Genomic DNA, 21,931 nt, shown 5'->3' with positions numbered 1-21,931 from the left:
GGTTTGGAACCTTTGTTGTCTCCGTTTTTCTAGAAATAGCGATTTATAGTGGTTAGTCAACCAATTTAGGGAGTATTATGAAGTTTTACTAAATTAATTGACAAAAATTTAAACGACGCACATGTACCATGAAATAAGTTTAATATACATTAATACAAATGCAAAATGTGTTTAGAAATTTTAAAACAACACTAAAGATCATAGGCTTCAGTATATAAGAATTTACCGAAAAAAAATTCATTATTTTAGGGGTTAACCTATAGATTTTGAGAAAATTTTAAAAATTGAAAATTCTATTTTAATGCATAGTTGCATCCTTCACTAACATATGATGAAGGTCAAAGAGGTTTGGAACCTTTGTTGTCTCCGTTTTTCTGGATAATAGCGATTTTATAGTGGTTAGTCAACCAATTTAGGGAGTATTATGAAGTTTTACTAAATTAATTGACAAAAATTTAAACGATGCCCATGTACCATGAAAGAGAGTTTAATATACATGAATAATACAATATAGAAAGTGTTTAGAAATATTAAAACAACAGTAAAGATCATAGGCTTCAGTATATAGAGCATTTACCGAAAAATTAAATATTTCGTAGGGGTTAACCCATAGATTTTGAGAAAAATTCAAAAAAATGAAAATTTATTTTAATGCATAGTTGCATCCCTAAACATATGATGAAGGTCAAAGAGGTTTGGAACCTTTGTTGTCTCCGTTTTTCTAGAAAATAGCGATTTTATAGTGGTTAGTCAACCAATTTAGGGAGTATTATGAAGTTTTACTAAATTAATTGACAAAAAATTTAAACGATGCCCATGTACCATGAAAGAGAGTTTAATATACATTAATACAAATATAGAATGTGTTTATAAATATTAAAACAACATAAAGATCATAGGCTTCAGTATATAGAGCATTTACCGAAAATTAAATATTTCCTAGGGGTTAACCCATAGATTTTGAGAAAAATTCAAAAAAATGAAAATTCTATTTTAATGCATAGTTGCATCCCTCACTAACATATGATGAAGGTCAAAGAGGTTTGGAACCTTTGTTGTCACCGTTTTTCTAGAAAATAGCGATTTTATAGTGGTTAGTCAACCAATTTAGGGAGTATTATGAAGTTTTACTAAATTAATTGACAAAAAATTTAAACGACGCACATGTACCATGAAATAGAGTTTAATATACATTAATACAAATGCAAAATATGTTTAGAAATTTTAAAACAACACTAAAGATCATATGCTTCAGTATATAGAATTTACCGAAAATTCATTATTTTTGTAAGGTTAACCCATAGATTTTGAGAAAACTTTTAAAAATTGAAAATTCTATTTTAATGCATAGTTTCATCTTTCACGAACATATGATGAAGGTCAAAGAGTGATGAAACCTTTGTTGTCTCCGTTTTTCTAGATAATAGCGATTTTACAGTGGTTAGTCAACTAATTTAGGGAGTATTATTAAGTTTTACTAAATTAATTGACAAAAAATTTAAACGATGCCCATGTACCATGAAAGAGAGTTTAATATACATGAATACAAATATAGAAAGTGTTTATAAATATTAAAACAACAGTAAAGATCATAGGCTTCAGTGTATAAAGCATTTACCGAAAAATTAAATATTTCGTAGGGGTTAAAGAGGTTTGGAACCTTTTTTTGTTACCGTTTTTCTAGAAAATAGCAATTTTATAGTGGTTAGTCAACCAATTTAGAGAGTATTATGAAGTTTTACTAAATTAATTGACAAAAAATTTAAACGACGCACATGTACCATGAAATAGAGTTTAATATACATTAATACAAATGCAAAATGTGTTTACAAATTTTAAAACAACACTAAAGATCATATTCTTCAGTATATAACGAATTTACCGGAAAATTCAATATGTCTTTTGTCGTTCACATGGATCAACATCTCCCAGTGTGGTTTACAGGGTCAATATGAGTCTGTAATGCTGTTGACAAAAAAAACTAATTTTATGTTTATATGGATTATTTAGAGATTTTGATAGTTTTAATAGTTTTTATCAGTTTAATAACTCTGAGATCTAATCTGGCTACGTAACCGATTAGTGAGCGAACCAATTATTACACCAAACCCGACTATGTAACTGGTTCATGTTCGAACCTGGTTCAACCACCAAGTCGGTCCGGTTTTAAAAACACTGCGTAGCACACGAAACCCTTCCTTCAGTTAGGATCTCGTAGTTTCACACTATGCAGCCAAGATTCACCAAGCAACACAGTTTAAAGAGTTTCTTCACTAGGATCTGATTTTTGTTTGTCCACATTTTATTCTTCTATTTTGAAAAAAATATTTTAAGAAATATTTTTAGGTCTTAGGGTTTACTATTTACAGTTATTTCACTACATAAAAATACAATGAACAATCTATTTTTCTCGATTGTATTATCATTGTTGCTCATCGATGAATTAGAGAGAGCGAGAGACTGGACCATGACTATATATTTTTTGCTGGAGAGCTTTACCCACCTTAAATTCAAGAAACTGGATAGAAATCATTACACAATAACATGATAGAACATAACTGGACCAGTTTTTTCATTAATATTAGAAAAGCACATTATTATTTCAGGATAGTATCAGATTATGGGCACACACAAAAACATCTTGTAATAAATTGATCGGGATAACATTCCTCATGGCACCCTTTCTCGCAGTGAACACCAAAATGGAATTTTTCCTCGCCATGCGGCAAAGATTCACCATGCAGAACAGTTTCAAGAGCTTCTTCGGTTAATAACCGTGTTGCCTCAATACTCATCACTGCAAAACCAAAACAGTACACTATCGTTGTTGTTATAAATAAAAATTTGGGTTTTAGAACTTTTATATTACATATGAAATACCAAACTTATTTACCGGATGCAACAACTAAGAAAATAACAAGAGCAAACTTCATTGATATCTTTTCCATTGTTTTAAATGTTGAGAAAATAATGGTTTCTGATCAGTGTTGTGGGAACCATTTTATAGAATGAAAATGATGTTGATTTAGTTAATTTTCTTATCAAAATATGGAAAGAAAATCTGCAAAATAATATATTATCTGAGTTTGTAGATATACATAAATACTAAATTGATTATTTATCACATATAATAAAAAACATAAGCCCAAATCTGGAAGAAAATTTTATCCTCTTGTGATTATCCCTACGCATGATTTGATAAGTGATTGTGACATGTGTCATTACCATATTCTTTTAACTAAAAAAAATAACATGTCACTAAAAAAAAGATAACATGTCTTTAAGAATTTATAACATGACATCACTTAATAATAATTTATATAATTTACTTATAAATGTTTATTTTTTTTAGAAAGATTTTTTTTTAATAAGGTAATACGAATAATTTATACATCAAAACCATTATTGTAATTTTTTTTTACAAAAAAATATTTTTGCAAAGATTTTTGAAATATATATAGTAATAACTAATTTCTTATTTATGTTTCTAAACATTTTGTATATATATATATATATATATATATATATATATATATAATCAAAATTATTTATTGAGTGTACCCTACAAATGTAAAACTGAAACAATACTAGTACAATAATTTTTAGTTGATATTAATTTGATTGGAATTTTATTTAAATTTATTGGTTCATTAAATAAATTAACATGTTTATTTTTAGCCAATTTAACATATTTTAACTACAATAAAAATCCAAAATTTATTAATATGCATATATATATATATATATATATATATATTTAAATATATATATATTTAAATATATAACTAGAAATCTAGGGGATAATATACATATTTAAATAAATAGTCATCCCAAAAAATCTTGACAGCCACCACTCGAAGTTTCAACTAAATAGAGGGATCAATTTCCTCATTCTCAAAGAAGCCTGCCATCTAAAACGGTGAACCTGCAGCTACCGAAGATTTTGAGCATAATCAAGCTATATCACACTTTGAGCAATGAGGAAAGCCCCTGTTTTAGTTACTCTATCCTCTTTCACCAATTTTCACCACTCCAATTTTCTTAATCTTTCCATAAGCTCCAACTGCTGGCATCTAAACTTTGGCCACGCCTTGGATACCAATAGCTGCATCATCAGTAAGTAGTTCGCAAATCTTGACCAAAAATTTAAGCTGTCCAGGCTCACAGAACCGACTGTTTACGGAAACCAAGGCAGTCTGATGTGATAGCTTAAATTAGTTTTGATGTTTACGTATTGCATAGAAACACTCAAACACCTTATAACCAGTTAACTTCATTGCAATATTTTTATGCTTAAAATATATACAGATTCGTTGGTCCGAAGACATTGCTTAGCTGCCTTTTCGACTTTGTTCCGCTCTTACTACAGGTTTGTTTCATTGTCATCTTAGGGTTTGATGTTTAATTTAAAATTTCGCACTATGATATAAATTATCTTTGTAATTTCTGTCACAGATTAGAAACTGACATAATAATTCAACACTTTACCAAAAATATATATACAGATTCAATCTTGCATAAGTCATTTAGTTTGGGTCCAGAATCGCAGTTATACCATATTTGCATGATTTATAGTATCCATCCAAAATCTCTCAAACCAAATTCATTTACCATATAGTTGTAATGTGGAAAAGGACCGACATGGAACTTATCATCAAAGACACATTTAGCAAATTGCTCATGAAAAAGAGTTAAAAGGTGTAAACATTCAGCTAAAACCCACACTGGCTTAGAAATGTTATGAACCACTAAGAAAACATGAACCATCATCACAAGAAACCAAGAATAAAAAGAAAAAGTAAATCCAGGAAGAATACAAGGACTGTGCTAAGAGAATATTAGCTCTACATTAGAGTGTTTCTTCCTGTAAAAAGATCAACAGTTTTTCATGTTCTTTTAGAAAGATTTGTTCAAGAGGATATAAACTTGTGTGTAAATCCCAGTTGTGTGTAACGAACGATGGAATCAAACACAACCCAAAAATGTTTTTCAGACTTGTTCATGTGATGTGCACTAAACTCTTCTGGCTTTTTCTACAGAGAACTAACAACCCTTTTGTAGAAATGTAACTAAACATAGTGGTCGAGGATTAAAGAAATAAAAATAACCGAAGCTGCTCAAATTGATAGAAACTTCTTGTCTGACAACTTGAAACCTGACTCCATCTGACCATATTTTTTTCTGGAGAGCTATGGATATTTTACAAGCTGTTTTTTTTACCACACAGATCCATTGACCATCTTAAATTCATAAAAAAAACTGGACATAAATCATTACACAATAACATAACTGGCCAAGTTGTTTATTGATATAATTATAAGAAAGAAACCGATATTTTTATATGTGATTATCGACTAAAAAAGATCAGATTAATGTTTGCACACACAAGAACATCTTGCAATAAAAGGATCGGGAAAACATTCTACATGACACCCTTTTTGGCAGTGGATTTTTTCCTCACCATGCGGCAAAGATTCACTCTGCAACATAGTTTCAAGAGTTTCTTCGGGTAATAACCTTGTTGCCTCAATACTCATCACTAAAAAACCAAACCAGTATTTCTGTTGTTATATATAAAAGCTTGTGTGTTTGAAATTTTATGTTACATATGAAGTACAAAACTTACCGGATGTAACAACTAAGAAGATAACAACGGCAAACTTCATTGATATGATCTTCTCCATTGTTTTAGATGTTGAGAAAAATACTGGTATCTGATCAATGTAGTGAGAGCCATTTTATAGGATGAAAATGGTATTTGATTTATTCAACTTTCTTATCAAATTATGGAAATTTCATAAATATACATAAAGACTAAATTGATTTCTTTTGTAAATTTAATTAAAAACTCCATAAGACCAAATTATGGCTTTAATTACATTAGGACCAAAAAACCCTACATACAGTAAAACCTCTATAAATCAATAATATTTGGATTTTGCTAATTTATTAATTTATTAAAATATTTTTAGATTTATATAATATACAATTTGGTTTTATGTAAAAATAAGATAATATTTTATTTTATGGTATATATATTGATTAATTTTATAGATATAAATTTTATGGTGTTTAAAATCAATCATTTAGTTTATAGAAAATATATACCATAAATGCTATTGCATTTTAAAATTATAATGATCTAACATCAATATATTTAGAATTTTTTTTAAAAAAAAGTTAAAGGTAGATTTTAATGTCAATAAAAAGAACTATACAATATATATGGTTTATGTTATATAAATTATATACATACTAATAATTAATTTATATTTATATTACAAAGATAGCCAGTTGAGAGGTTTAACTTCACTGCGATATTTTTATGCTGTAAAATATATAAAGATTCATTTTTTCACAACAAATATATACAGATTCATTGGTCCAAACTTGTCTCGTTGCTTAGCTGCCTTTCCGACTTTCTTCTGCTATTACTACAGGTTTGTTTCATTTTCATCTTGGGCTATGATGTTTAGTTTAAATTTTCACACTACTTCAATATAAGTTATCTTTGTAATTTCACAAATTAAAAATTGGCATAATAATTTAAGAGTTTACCAAAATAAAAATAGATTCAACCTTGCAGATGTCATAGTTTTTTTTGGTAAAACAGATGTCATAGTTTGGGTCAAGAATCGCAGTTATACCATATTTTCATGATTTAGTATCCATCTACAGTCTCTCAAACTAAACTATAGTTGTAATGTAGGTAAGGACCGACATGGAACTTATCATCAGAGACACATTTAGCAAATTCTCATGAAAAAGAGTTTAAAAGCTGTAAACATTCAGCTAAAACCCACACTGGCTTAGAAGTGTATGAACCACTAAGGCACTAAGAAAACATGAACCATCATCATCACAGGAAACCAAGAATAAAAAGAAAAAGTAAAATCCAGTAAGATATACAAAAACTGTGTTAGGAGTATATCAGCTCTACATTAGAGTGTTTCTTTTTTTTTTGGTAAGAACATTAGTGTTTCCTACTGTACGAAGATTAACAGTTTTTCATTGTTCTTCCAGAAAAATTTGTTCAAGAGGATATAAACTTCTGTGTAAATCCCAGTTGTGTGTAACGAACGATGGAATCAAACACAACCCAACAATGTTTTTCAGACTTGTTCATGTGATGTGCACTAAACTCTTCTTGACTTTTTTACAGGGAACTAAAAATCTTTTATATATAGAAATGCAACTAAACATTGTGGTCGAGGATTAAAGAAATAAAAATAACCGAAGCTGCAACAAGAGCCTTGATAAAGTAATATTCGAACCCTTAAGAAGAAGACAAGAAGCTGCCCAAATTGATAGAAACTTCTTGTCTGACAATTTGAAACCTGACCCCATCTGACCATATTCTTTTTTTTCCGGAGAGCTTTGGATATTGTAAGCTGTTTTTTTACCACATAGATCCATTGCTCATCTTAAATTCATAAAAAAAATCAGGACAGAAATCATTACACAATCACATAACTGGCCAAGTCGTTTATTGATATAATTATAAGAGAAAAATATATATTTTTATTTATACAGATCGATTAAAAGGGATCAGATTAATGGTTACACACACAACCACATCTTACAACAAAAGGATCGGGATTACATTCCACATGACACCCTTTTGGACAGTGACGACCAAAATGGAACTTTTCTTCACCATGCGGCAAAGATTCACCCTGCAACATAGTTTGAAGAGCTTCTTCGGATAATAACCTTGTTGCCTCAATACTCATCACTACAAAACCAACCAGTATTATTGTTATTATAAATAAAAACTTGTGTGTTTTAAATTTTATGTTTCATATGAAATACGAAATTTACCGGATGTAACCACTAAAAAGATAACAAAGGCAAACTTCATTGATATGATCTTCTCCATTGTTTTAAATGTTGAGAAAAATACTGGTATCTGATCAATGTTGTGGGAGCCTTTTATAGGATAAAAACGGTATTGATTTAGTCAACTTTCTTATCAAATTATGGAAAGAAATCATCAAGATATGTTTTATTTAAATTTCATAAGTATACATAAAGACTAAATTAATTTCTTTACCAAATTTAATTAAAAAAAAAAAGCATAAGACCAAATCAGTTTAAAATTGTAAACTTTAATACACTATGACTAAAATGTTGGTGAGCATAACTGCTTTAATTAGATTAGGACCAGAAACCCTACATACAGTAAAAATTATATAAAATAATATTCAAATTTTGATATTTTATTAATTTATAGAGTTATTAATAATTTGTTTAAAATATTTTTTTTATATTTATGTAATTTAAAATATATTTTATGTAAAAAATAAGAAAAATAATTTATTTAATGGTATATGTATTATTTAAATTTTTTATAATTTTTTGTTGTTCATATTCGATCAATTTGTGTATAAAAAATATATACCATAAATGTAAATACATTGAAAATTGAAATGATATAGTAACATCAATATATTTTAAAAAATTAATAAAAGTTAATTAAAGATAAATTTGACAGTGAATAAAAACAAGGAAACAAACTATACAATATTTGTGGTTCATATTTGTATAAACTACATACAAACTAATTATTAATTTATATTGATATTGAGACCATATATTTACATTAAAAAAATTCAAAAAAATATTATGTTGTCGAATTTTTTCAAAGTTTACACTGGTCCAAAGTGAATTTTTTTTTTCGAGTATTAATTATGGAGTTTCTACTGTACAAACAAAACTTTTGCATTTGACTGCTCGATTTGCTTTAAAGATTGTCCCTTTCTTTCCACCCATGTTAGAGAATACATGCATGGCTGTGAGGTTTCTATTTTATCCTTTTTGGTTGTTGGCTTGACGAAGGAGTTGAAGTTTCTTATACTCTTATTTGACATGAATGATATATTTTGATTCAACACAGTATAATAGGTTTATCATATACTCTTATTTGTTCGATTAAAGAATATCAGTTGCATATACAAGATGTTACGACATATGGTTTGGAAATACATAACACACGACGAGACCTTTCTTCTTTGGTTAGGACCTCGTAGCACACGAATACACGATAGCCTTTCTTGCAGTTAGGATCTCGTAGTTTCACACCATGCGGCAAAGATTCACCATGCAACACAGTTTCAAGAGTTTCTTCACTACGATGTGATTGTTGTTTGTCCACATTTATTCTTCTATTTTGACAAAATATTTTAAAATAATTTTAAAATATACTTTTAGAGCTTAGGGTTTGCTATTTACAGTTATATTCACTACATAACAAACACAATGAACAATCTATTTATGTCGGTAGTATTATCATTGTTGCTCATCGATGAATAAGTTAGAGAGAGAGCCATGACCATGACTATTTCTTTTTTGTTGGAGACCTTTGCCCACTTTTTTTTTGTAACACAGCTTTGCCCACCTTAAGTTCAAGAAACTCGACAGAAATCATTCCACAATGACATGATAGAACATAACTGGCCCAGTTTTTCATTAATATTAGAAAAGCACATTATTCTTTGACGATTCGATTAAGAAGGATCAGATTAGTCGTGAAAACAAGTACATGTTACATAATCAGCAGGAGGAACGGTATAACATCCCACATGCCACCCTTTCTGGCAGTGCAAGAGAGATCCAAAATGATTTTTTTCCTCACCATGCGGCAAAGATTCACCAAGGAAAACAGTCTCAAGAGCTTCTTCGGTTAATAACCGTGTTGCCTCAATACTCACCACTACAAAACCAAAACAGTACTATTGTTGTTGTTATAAAATAAAAATTTGCGTCTTAAATTTTTTATCTTACATTTGAAATACGAAACTTACCGGATGCAGCAACTAAGAAAATAACAAGAGCAAACTTCATTGATATCTTTTCCATTGTTTTAGATGTTGAGAAAATAATGGTTTCTGATCAGTGTTGTGGGAACCATTTTGTAGAATGAAAATGATGTTGATTTAGTTAATTTTCTTATCAAATATGGAAAGAAAATCTGCAAGATAATGTATTATCTGAGTTTGTAGATATACATAAATACTAAATTGATTATTGATCACATATAATAAAAAAAAACATAAGCCCAAATCTGGAAGAAAATTTTGTCCTCTTGTGATTATCCCTACACATGATTTGATAAGTGATTTTGACATGTGTCATTACCACATTCTTTTAACTAATAAAAATAACATGTCACTATAAAAAGATAACATGTCTTTAAGAATTTATATAACATGACATCACTTAATAATGATTTATATAATTTACTTCATAAATTTTTATTTTTTTGGAAAGATTTTTTTTTAAATAAGGTAATACTAATAACTTGTACATCAAAACCATTAATGTAATTTTTTTTTTTACAAAAAATATTTTTGTCAAGATTTTTGAAATATATATAGTAATAACTAATTTCTTATTTATGTTTCTAAAAATTGGTATATATATATATATAATCAAAATTATTTATTGAGTGTACCCTACAAATACAAAACTGAAACAATACTAATAAAATAATTTTTAGTTGATATTAATTTGATTGGAATTTTATTTAAATTTATTGGTTCATTAAATAAATTAACATGTTTATTTTTACCAGTTTAACATATTTTAACTACAATAAAAATCCAAAATTTATTAATATACATATATATATATATAACTACAAATCTAGGGGATAATATACATATTTAAATAAATAGTCATTATCCTATAAATAATTCTGAGAAAGAAGAATTTTAATTTATCAATTTTAAATAAAATAAAATAAAAAATAATTAAACCAAACAAAAAAAAGACTACATATAATTAAAATTTTATTTTATGTTCTCCATATTGATAAAATGAAGATAAAAATAATAATGTTTAAATATAAATTGTTAAATTAAGATAATTAAAATATATTTAAATTATTGGCATGGTGCATGAAAACTCTTAGTTAACAGTTATATACAGGAAAATCCAGAAGATGTTTCCTGCCTCAAAAGAAGCAGAGAATCATGATCAAATAAATACCTAAACCACCACCACCTCGTGTGGATTTAACAAAGTAACACCCGGTCTATATAGACCAGACTAACTGAACCGGGAAAAGAAATTGGGCTTGGATGCGAGGTTTGTGATTTATCGGTTGTATGAAACCGAAAAGAAAAAGATCAAATGATATGATTGGGGTATTGGTATGTAGCTTAAACCGAGAATATTCAAAAACCGAATTTGAGCCGGTTGGTAGTTACTTTCTCTCTAATATTCATATTCGTCAAGACTGGGATGTTCTGCCTCTGGAAGTTGTACAATAGTTAATTCGTTCATTGATCCAGTCAAAAGAAATACATCATTTTGATAGTGACAGTGGAAGGATGTTGTTTGATGCGGTGATACATGTATGTATATGCAACAGATGTGTTTGAAGATGGGGGTGGCTGAAGCGTCGAGGATGGAGGAGGACAACAGATGTGTTTGAAGATGGTGGAGGAGTTCCTGATGATGGTTGACAGATCCGGTAAAGGAGGCGGCTGGAGTAAGCAAAGAGAAAGACGGACGCGCAAGCACGAGGAGTTAGGTATTTTTAGGTTTAATTTTTCTTTAGTTTATTTTTTTGTTTACATTTTGTTATTTTTATATGTAAACTAGTTTTAATTTATGAATCATTGTAATTCAATTTTAATTTATAAATCTAATTTAAATTATAATTGCAATTTCAATATATAAATTTTTTATAGTTTTATTTGTATTTTTTTATTTATTTTTTATATTAATAACATAAATAATAACAAAAAATGAACGTTATTAAAAAGTTTTTGATTGCATATGAAAAAGCATTATAGTTTATCACAATACGATAGTAACGTAAAAAATTGTTATCTAATGACCTATTATGACGGGCGATGATACATCACTTATTAAAACACTATAATATTCTTAGATGGCATTTTTTTGGCCTCTAAAAAAGGTGTATTTTCTTGTAGTGTATCTGACCATTTTTTTCTCTGGAGAGCTTTGGATATTATAAACTGTTTTTCCCCACAGAGATCCATTGCCCATCTTAAATTCATAAAAAAAAAAAAGTGGACAGAAATCATTACACAATAACATAACTGGCCAAGTCGTTTTTGATATAATTATAAGAGAGAAACCGAAACACATATTCTTATTTTTGGGTATCGACTGATCATATATATTATTGTGTGCACACACAATAACATTTTTTACTAAAAGGAATCGGAAAACATTCTACATGACACCATTTTTGGCAGTGGATTTTTTCCTCACCATACGGCAAAGATTCACCCTGCAACATAGTTTCAAGAGCTTCTTCGGGTAATGACCTTGTTGCCTCAATACTCATCACTAGAAAAGCAAACCAGTATTGTTGTTGTTATAAATAAAAGCTTGTGTATTTGAAATTTTATGTTACATATGAAATATAAAACTTACCGGATGTAACAACTAAGAAGATAACAAAGGTAAACTTCATTGATATGATCTTCTCCATTGTTTTAGATGTTGAGAAAAATACTGGTATATGATCAATGTTGTGGGAGACATTTTATAGGATGAAAATGGTATTGATTTAGTCAACTTTCTTATCAAATTATGGAAAGAAAATAATCAAGATATGTATTATTTAAATTTCATAAATAAATATACATAAAGACAAAATTGATTTCTTTAGCAAATTCAATTAAAAAATCCATAAGACCAAATTAGTTTAAAATTGTAAGCTTTGAATATACTATGACTAAAATGGTCGTGAGTATTATGGCTTTAAATAGAATGAAAATGGTATTGAATTAGTTAATTTTCTTATCAAATTATGGGAAAAAATCTACAAGATAATGTATTATCTGAATTTGTAGTTATACATAAATACTAAACTGATTATTTATCACATTTAATATAAAAATAACATACTGTACAAGCCCAAATCTTGAAGAAAGATTTGTCCTCTTGTGATTATCAACAGTTATATACAGCAAATTCCAGAAGATTTTTTTCATGTTTCAACAGAAGAAGCGAATCATGATCAAATAAATCCATAAACCGAGTTTATACCTAAACCACCACCTCGTGTGGATTTATCAAAATAACACCCGGTATATATGGACCAAACTAATTGAACCGGCAAAACAAATTGGGTTTGGATGCGAGGTTTGTGATTTATCGGTTGTATAGAACCGAAAAAATATAAAACAAAATATCAATGATATGATTGAGGTATTGGTATGTAGCTTAAACCGAGAATTGTAAACCGAAATATGAACCGGTTTAAGTTACTTTCTCTCTAATATTCAATATTCATTAAGACTGGGATGTTCTGCCTCTGGCAGTTGTAGAATAGTTAATTCATTCATTGATCCAGTTAAAAGAATAAATCATTTTGATAAGTGACAGTGGAAGGATGTTATTTGATGCGATGATACATGTATGTATATGCAGTTTATACTCTTGTATACAGAAGCTTCAGAAGCAAGGCAGAGGGGAGAAAACTTTAGGCACCATGTGCACCATGTTTCTGTGTCCATGGTTTGAGAACAGAGACAACGGTAATGATGACGATGATAAGAAGGATGAGGATGGCAATGCACATCCATTTCCTCGAACTTTTCTGTTTCTTTAGTGCCTTTGATAGCTGGTTGTTCCCGGATTGAACATGGTCCACAGCGCTGGAGACCTGTTAGAGCAGAAACAGAACAAGAAGGGTGTTGGAGAAATCTAAACTCAAGAGTATTTCATCAAAGGTGATGAAGAGAATGTTTACCATGTTCTCTATGTTGTCTAGCATCTCTCCCTGTGCATCCACCAGCACGGCCATATCAAGAAACACCTACCAACCCACCAAAGAGGTGAATCATTTCGAAAATTTTGAGAATTTTGGTAAATGGTGGATAGAGGTTTTACCTGTTGTAGGTCAAGGAGTTTCTTCTCTAAATCTCTGACAGCATCATGGCGTTCCTGAATCTCAGCCAGTGTATCCATTATCTGCACGCATGGAGATAGAAAATGACCTAACTTGATACACACGTAACTGTTGCCTTGTTGCATACGTAAGTCATGTTACCAACCTGACCTCGTCCCTGCTCCATGATTGCTTTCTGGAAAATCTGCTCACTGTCTCCGGTTTCAATCAATCGATCAACCATCTACACACCAGAAAAAAAGATTATCATGAGCTGATACAAGAACCAATTAAGTAGATTTAAGTTGAGAAAAATCTATGTCATTGCCTCTTCATCAGCTTGTTGGCCAGTCACTACCATTGTTTAAGAATCAAAACACCACAAAAAAAAAATGAATTCGCTATCAGAGGATCATTGAATCTTAAGACAGATTCTCAATATAAAACCTGTGAAAACACGCCTCTCTACAACTTCTCTGTATTCTTGGTGAATGTTTTGTCTTAGAGTCTGCAACAAACAAATTAAAATCTTAGGGCAACTTTCTTTTCTTAAGAGAGCTTATGCTTATGAGAATTTTTCAGAACCAGCTTACTTGGAATTCAGATATCTTGTCCTTGAACTTCTTTTTAACCGCGCTGAGGTTAAAGAAAACTCATTAGGAAGACAGAGAGAGTAGCAATAGATAAAAGGAAGCAAAACTCACATAGTTGTAGCTGTTCTTGTTCTGTCTACTCCAGTTCCTTTCCCACATCCCGGTTTACTCCGGTTCTCCAGATTCTATAGAAATCAAGGCTGGTCTTAAACAAAGACGAACATATCATAAAAAGAGATGCAGTCTAAGCCTAACCTCCCGGTCCAGTTCTTCGATCTTTCCTTTGATGAAACGAGAGATTTTTCCCACTTCATCAACATCTCTCTCCATCCTTTGTTTGATTGCTACAGAACACCAAATTTCATTTCATGTTGAATCAAGAACTTGTTTCGAAGTCTTAGAACTCGAACTGTGTTTGAATTACATTTCATTGCGGGAGCCTTGGTGACGGCTTTAGTCTCCTCGTGTGCCCCCTGAAGCTTCTTGAGATGCTTATCAAGCTTCTCATATTGCTTTTCGATTTCTTGGACCTGAAAAGTTGATATGATCTCAATGCCACATATACACATTTGACATGGAATAAAAAGCTTACCTTATTGAAGAAACCAGCGAGGCCGAGATCTCCAGAGTTACCTGGGCCATGTCCTGACTCAGTATCGCTTCTATTAGATCGATCTCTCGAGAACTCTGAAGAACCCTGTCCAACAATATGTTCACTTCATCTAATATTAAGCTTGACAAAATCCAAATCTTTAGTTTGTGTTTGTTTATATCAATATATATATTCCACTAAGTCCCACATAAATCTCAAGATTTATCTGTAAACAATTGTTCGAGCAATCGTTGAATTTCCCAGGGGAAAATATCGAGCTACAGAGATGTTGTAACATACAAATCTTGTAACACAAGTAATAAGCCCTACGAGGTTCTATTTCTCTAAAAAGTAGTTAGAGATGACATTAAAAGATATTTCACTTCTGTTTGTATAATTAATCTGCACGTAAGCGTTTCTTGTAACAAAGACACATTAATTACAGGGAAACAAGATCATGGTGGTGATCACGTAATGTCCAAAGGGAAAGGGATAAAAGTTGGGAAGGAATAAGATGAGACAAACCTTTAAGAGGTCGTTCATTGTCGGAGAACTTTGGTTAGAGATCTATAAGACAGGAGAAAGAAACTTGTTGAGCAATCAAACCCAAATTCCAGATAAAAGTTCAAGAAATGGCCATAATTAGAATTAATTAGAAGGAAAACAAACCTGGTTTTATCATATAAACCCAGATCTCCCTTGTTCTCTTTCTTTTTGTGTGTTCCTTTGTTAATCCTAAACAATTAATAAAAAAAGATAATCTAAAGAGAACAAGAGAGAAGCCTATAAAGCAGAGCCCAAAATGAGATTGTTAGAAACGTAAGGTTAGGGTCACTGGTTGAAATCTCATTTGATATTTTATGTAGTCTTTTTTTTTCTTTTAACAACAAAAAAAATTGGCAAATCTTGTTGATGACAACACATCACTACTCAAATATTTAGTCAAACTCTTAATTTTTGGGACTGTATTTTTTTTACATGAAGAATAAATAAATCAAACACAAACAATGTCTGTATCTATCCTCATACCTTTCTTGCAACACAAGGCAACCTAAGCACACACGTTTGGCAATGGCGCAAGTTCATAGATCATAAATCATCATATCAAACCAAATACAACACTTCTGTAAAGAATGATTTATCCAAGCTTCTTATTGTTATTTCAAGAGTACATCTAAAATAGTTTGTGAAGAGACTAATAAAGAGCTTCAGGTACACCAACGATGTACATGAACATGAGCATCACTCTCACAGCTAACAACTTAAAAGAAAAAGAAAGAGAAAATGGCTGCCGACTTTAGGGGAAACCCCAATGTACAGTCGAGACAGCATCTGTACAAGTACAACTACAACTACAACACTTTTGAGAGAATGAGACCTGTTGAGAAAGGTAATGATGTCTCATTCAGTTCTGGTTCCTGACTACCTTCACATTGCTGTAGAATCGGCGCAAATCCTTCATTGCTTTCTCTTCCACCTGGATAGATCGGATTGATGATGGAGCATCAACCTCTGGTTTGAACCAGCGGTTAGCTCCAGGAGATTCTGATGGAGATCCTTGCCCTGTTGCAACAGTGAAGCCTGATGTTTTCATCTTTGGACTGTGGGACAGAGACTGTTGCTTCTTCACCTAACATTAAGACAAAAGAATAAGTAACAAAACAATCTTGTTTGTTTCTTTTGAGCTCTTGCCAGAATAGAGAAACAACGCACCTGCTGCATTTGGATGTCTCTGAGAGAAGGTCGAGAAACGTGAGGAGGAGTTGCAGAAGAAGCCCAAGGAGGAGTTCCCTTTTCCACATCACATTGCTGCTGCAAACTTCTCGTTGATTCCACAGGAATCGGCTTCGAGGTCAAGAAAGAACTCAATAGTATCTTACCACAAGACTCATCCCCTAACTGATGTTTAGTAGTCCTAACAGGCTGCTCATGAGGCTGAGGAGTCTTGCTTTGTTCGTCTTGAATATCTCGAAGAGAAGAGTACCCCTTTGAAATCACCTTAGCAGCACCTCCCCACGCAGGACCTTCGCTCTTGGGCTTTGGTGGCGGAGGAGCAACAATGGGTTTAGGGTTATCATCAAGAGCACCGGTTAAGAACATGGACAGTCCTCCCTTTCTGTTCTTCTTCTTGTTTGCTTTCGTTGCAACTTTCTTGCTTCTAGGTGAATCAGGTGGATTGTCTTTCTTCTGCGAGAGTGAGACTGAGTCTGCTTCTTTGGTGAACTCACTAACCATCGTCACATCCAACATAGCATTGCCGTCCTATTTGAAAGTAGTAAAACACTATTATTCAACAGAACATGAACAATGTTCAAGAAATCGCTAAGTGGTTTAAAAGTACCAAAACATGATTATTCAACAGAACTCTAACTAGGCGTCTTATAGGGCTTTGTGGCCTAGGCGTGAATTATTGATTTATAATATATATATATATATATATATATAATATATTACATTTATATAAGATAGTTTAGTTTTCTGGATTTAATTATAAAATTATTTTGATGAATTATAAAAATTAGATATACCAAACAAAAAAAAATTAGATAAATTTTGGATTTGTATTAACAGATTTTGACTAATTTATATCGATTAAAACCGGTTCCAAGTTTAAACCAATTTGAAGCATATAAATCGGACTATAAGAAAACCAATGCCTAGACCCATTTTTAGAACTTGATCATGAACAATAATGAACTAACCTTTGGTTTGATAGTTTCAGAGGTTTCCTCGGTTTCTTTATTGAGGATTGCATCCATCTCCACTTTAACTTCACCAAACTCAGGGAGAGTCTCAACTTGTGCAAACCTCTGTTTACCCTTTTTCTTCTTTTTCCTTAAACCATCAGCCTTCTTGTTAGCCTTTCCATCAAGTGGCAATCCTGAAGATGATCTCCCCTCTGGTGACTCTTCAACGGAGATACCAAGTTCCACAAGCGAACTTTCGATATCTAGTTTCTTCTGAAGCTTTGCTATTTGCTGACCATCAAGGGCTTGTCCTCTCGTTAGCTTTGCTTCAAGGATCTCAATCTGTTGCAGCTTCTTCCTCAACGCCCTGACTTCTTTGGTGTTACGTTGAGCCATCTCATCATCCTCTGGTTGCAAGAAGGAGGATCCTTCAGTAACGCAGGAGAAGTGTTTCATCACATGGTTGTCACGAGTTCGTAACATATCGCTCTCGCTTTCCTCCTCTTCGCTATCTATAACAACAGGGAATGTAGCTGTTGGCGTTGGAAGTGGTCGGCAGCTCCACGGTTCAGATGATCTGTCGTCTAGTAGTTTCTCAAGATTGGCGAGAACGTCAGGTGATGTGTTTGCTATTGTTTGGGGAGAAACGGTTAAAATAAAGTCAAGGTTTCGGATCACAAGGTCCTGCAGGAAGAAGAATAACAGTGTAAGGTAAGGTAATCATCAGAGAAAACATCAAAACAGAACAGTGAGGTTTAGTATTATTACCTCACAGTACTTCTTCAGGTCATGAGCTCCAAGTGAATCCGCAATTTCAAGAAGTTGAATAGCATTTCGAGGCTCTACTATACACTCCGCAGCCACTTTCTCGCATAAACTCTTCAAGCTAGGCACTGACCTCTCCTTGGGATTATCATGTTGCTTGGATGGTAACACGTTAGCAGATTCCACATCATCAAACATAAAACCCTCGTCCAGCTCTTCATGTTGTTCTTCACCCGCTTGCACAGTCAGATACTTGTTAAGCGCGGCAGGAGCGTAGACAGGGTGATACAGAGAAGCAACAACCAGGAGATGTGTTTCGCCAACAGCAACTGTGGTTGCTCTTTTCAAGTTGTGGATGCGAGAAAGAGACGGTGGCACGTCTTTGCATGTCTTCCCATCCCACATGTAGACTTCGCCTGTGCTTGTAGCAGCAGATGCCCAATATTTACCAGCTGAAATGCTCACAACTGTTTTCCCTTGCAGACTATGCAACTGCAGAGGAATTTTCTTTAGATTCTTATTAAGAGAACCACATTAACTTATTTAATTTTAATTAACCTGTTGGCCTTTGAGATTGGAGTCAGAAGAAACCCAATAAAACAATGCACCATCTTCTGCTAGAGCCATGCTGTGTACCATTCCTGCAGCTATTGCAGTCACTCTAAGAGGTCTCCTTCTATGAAAATTCAATAGTGTGTTCCCAGCTTTCTTCAGATTCCGGGAAACATTAACACGTCTAGGAGTCACCAGCCGATGACCCCAAGTGTACACCTGGTCACAGAAGCAAGAAAGAAATACTAAAGAAACATAAATCCAAAAGATCATATACATTCAATGAACATCAAACGTTTTAACATAACTACAAGTAGTCAGAAAGTTTACCTCTCCGTCTTCTCGTAACACAAGAGTGTGGTATTTAGCAGATGAGATGGCCGTGAAAACTTTTCCTTTCAAGTAATCAACCAATCTAGGGAAATAGTTTGAAGCTGAGTTGGAGGTTCCGTAACCAAGCTGACCTTCCTTGTTGCATCCCCAAGTGAAAACTTCACCGCAGTCAGAAACTACAGCGGTGTGTTTGTTTGCCGCAGAAACAGCTACAATCTTCGCTTTCAACGAAGTCACTTTGCGAGGTGTTGCCTGAGTATCTACCGACGTATAACCAAGCTGCCCCTCTACATGAGCATCACAATACAAGGGCTTAGAGGGTAGGTCTAAACTAGAACTTGAGTTAGAGATACCATTTTACTGAAAAATAAGAAGCTTAATAAATGATTTTACCTCTATTGGAACCCCAAGTTAACACGTCTCCGGTTTCAGTAGCAATAACAGTATGGTGCTTAGCTGCTGCAACTGCCTTCACTCTGCGAGATCCTAAACCAGATATCACCTTCCGAGGAGTGATAACTGCAGCTTGACCACTGAGATAATAAATAAAGAAAATTAAGAACTCAGTTGGGATCAGAAGACCATCCATATCAATTAGTACCTGTGGATGTCAAATTCAGGATGTCCAAGGCGACCACCTCTTCCAAACCCCCAAGTGTAGACTTCTCCATGGGAACTAATGGCAACACTATGAAACTTCGCAGCAGAGACCGACTTAATAAAACAACCATGCAGTGAATCAACTCTGCCTGGTAGCTTCTGAACATCTTGATTGCCAGTTCCAAGTTGGTAGTTTGCACCATTACCCCAGCTGAACACCTCTGTAGCCACTGAAAAGTTCAGAAAATGAAAAAGAGTGACCAAAAGATTTAAGTTTATTCCCATAATATGAAGGTTGGGAAGAGGTTAGTCACCTGAATTGTGCTTCTCACCAATGACCTGAGCCACTGGGCCTGAGACCAAGTCAACCGGTGTTCTTGACTTTATGTCTTCTAGAGTAAAAGAAGCACCCGAGTCAATTAGCACACTAGCCACCGCGAGATGGCCAAAATGCAAAGCTCTGTGAAGACTACTCCAACCAGATTCTCCATCCTGAAGCAAAAACAAAGGAGTAACTACAACTATCAGATTATAAATGCTCATATATACAAAGAAGACACAAGCTAATGATAGGTGACGAACGAACCCTAGCATCAGGATCAGCGCCAGCAGCTAGAAGTCTCCTAACAATAGGAATGTGGTTTCTCCAGACTGCAATATGCAGAGGAGTGAGACCACATGCGTTCCTTAAATTCAGAATGCCACCGCTCTTCTTCAGTACGTTCAGTGCTGATTCGACATCGACCAATGAGCCTTCTCGTATAGCAACCCACAGATCTTTCTTAGCTCCAGAAAGCGAGCTTTTACGAGGAGTTTGCAGCTTCATCTTGTGGGGTTGCGGAGAGACTGACACTTCCATAATCTCTAGGCGGTAAGAATGTTAATGTTATGTCTACCTCCAAAGAGTAAAGACTCTTTCAAATAACTTAAACAAAAAGAGCAATCAAGAGGATTTGTATTTGCCCTCTAATGCCATCCAGAGCTAAAAAAATCTTCCCAATCACTTCATTAAGAGCGCAGAAAAGTCCTGATCATCAAAAAACAAAGAAGAGTGTTAAATATTTTTGAATTTATAACATTAACAACAAAGAATAAACAAGTTAAAAGGAGTTAGGGAAAGCATAGCTCCTTTTCTGAATTAAAGAAACAGAATAAGCATCTAAACACAGCTTCAAGTGACTAATACTTCCACCAACCACAAAGCAAAGAATCTCGTTTAGTGATATACTCAAACAACACTAGAGACGTGTAAATTGGATACAATAAGCAAAAAAATCAGTCAAGGAATGAGATACAATACAAAGATCCAGGGAAAAGATGGCACCTTTGACATAACACAAACGAACATTGAGCTTAGATCTCTAATCAGTATTAAAGTGATAGCATTTGGTGAGGAACTCATTAATTCAATTGATAAACTTAGATAAAAAAGCACACAAATCGAGAATGACAGAACATTATAAACTCGATCCCCCCCCCAAGACACGTTACAACGCTAATTACCCTCTGGAGAAAACTCAAAAATTTGCAGTTTTGAAAGAACCCATCACTCAAAATCAAGACTTTAAATTTAAAAAATAAAATCTCCCCATTTTCCAAATCAGTCATCAGACAGATTGAAAAAAAAAAACGATTTTTAATGTAATTTATGAACTGACATTGAGTTTAAACTAATCAGACAGAAGAGAGGGAGAGAACTAATGTCTGTTTACCTGAAATCGAACTCCCGATGTTTTTTTTTGAACAAGACAGAGGAGAATCGATCAACAAAGAGATGTATTTATTATTACAGAGGAAGAGAGGATAAATGAGGACAATGGAATCTTCTGTGAAAAATTCAATGTGTGAAGAAGCGAATCAAACACAGAATATACCCTCCTTAGAGAACCAGAGGCGTAAACACGAGAGTTTCTGAATGAACGTAGAGAAAAGGGGG

At 32.8% G+C, this 21,931-nt stretch overlaps 2 protein-coding genes across 2 annotated transcripts; both read right to left on the bottom strand.

The window, feature by feature from the left end:
- Nucleotides 1-2,545: 2,545 nt before the first annotated feature.
- Nucleotides 2,546-15,908, bottom strand: LOC103855184 (putative syntaxin-131). Its single transcript, XM_009132143.3, has 18 exons — nucleotides 15,728-15,908; nucleotides 15,584-15,625; nucleotides 15,059-15,163; nucleotides 14,891-14,996; nucleotides 14,722-14,810; nucleotides 14,578-14,651; nucleotides 14,467-14,509; nucleotides 14,321-14,381; nucleotides 14,202-14,227; nucleotides 14,040-14,117; nucleotides 13,876-13,956; nucleotides 13,736-13,801; nucleotides 12,412-13,648; nucleotides 9,804-12,324; nucleotides 7,822-9,712; nucleotides 5,627-7,735; nucleotides 2,894-5,539; nucleotides 2,546-2,818 (listed from the first exon to the last, which is right to left on the bottom strand). The coding sequence occupies exons 2-13, from the start codon at nucleotides 15,599-15,601 to the stop codon at nucleotides 13,466-13,468; spliced, it is 930 nt and encodes a 309-aa protein (XP_009130391.1). The 5' UTR covers nucleotides 15,602-15,625; nucleotides 15,728-15,908; the 3' UTR covers nucleotides 2,546-2,818; nucleotides 2,894-5,539; nucleotides 5,627-7,735; nucleotides 7,822-9,712; nucleotides 9,804-12,324; nucleotides 12,412-13,465.
- Nucleotides 15,909-16,190: 282 nt separating this feature from the next.
- On the bottom strand, nucleotides 16,191-21,925 carry LOC103855183. The gene is made up of 11 exons (XM_009132142.3): nucleotides 21,708-21,925; nucleotides 20,582-21,022; nucleotides 20,310-20,487; nucleotides 19,997-20,225; nucleotides 19,789-19,928; nucleotides 19,393-19,682; nucleotides 19,069-19,281; nucleotides 18,514-19,002; nucleotides 17,761-18,429; nucleotides 16,772-17,320; nucleotides 16,191-16,688 (listed from the first exon to the last, which is right to left on the bottom strand). The coding sequence occupies exons 2-11, from the start codon at nucleotides 20,852-20,854 to the stop codon at nucleotides 16,464-16,466; spliced, it is 3,255 nt and encodes a 1,084-aa protein (XP_009130390.1). The 5' UTR covers nucleotides 20,855-21,022; nucleotides 21,708-21,925; the 3' UTR covers nucleotides 16,191-16,463.
- Between the last annotated feature and the right edge of the window lie 6 nt (nucleotides 21,926-21,931).

This window comes from Brassica rapa, chromosome A05 (assembly GCF_000309985.2).
Source record: "Brassica rapa cultivar Chiifu-401-42 chromosome A05, CAAS_Brap_v3.01, whole genome shotgun sequence".
Taxonomy (NCBI): Eukaryota; Viridiplantae; Streptophyta; class Magnoliopsida; order Brassicales; family Brassicaceae; genus Brassica; species Brassica rapa.
The sequence above is the reverse complement of the archived record's forward strand: the minus strand, read 5'-3'. Positions and strand labels throughout refer to the sequence as shown.

Bases quoted from the DNA above. Each gene is read 5' to 3' on its own strand.
- LOC103855183 (XM_009132142.3), bottom strand. From the start codon at position 20,854: ATGGAAGTGTCAGTCTCTCCGCAACCCCACAAGATGAAGCTGCAAACT. The intron at 19,929-19,996 runs GTACTAATTGAT...TTATTATCTCAG, and splicing joins CCTGAATTTGACATCCACAG to TGGTCAAGCTGCAGTTATCA. The intron at 19,282-19,392 runs GTAAACTTTCTG...TTCTGTGACCAG, and splicing joins TGTTACGAGAAGACGGAGAG to GTGTACACTTGGGGTCATCG.
- LOC103855184 (XM_009132143.3), bottom strand. The intron at 14,510-14,577 runs GTGAGTTTTGCT...CTTTAACCTCAG, and splicing joins ACAAGAACAGCTACAACTAT to CGCGGTTAAAAAGAAGTTCA. The intron at 14,118-14,201 runs GCAATGACATAG...TCTGGTGTGTAG, and splicing joins GCCAACAAGCTGATGAAGAG to ATGGTTGATCGATTGATTGA.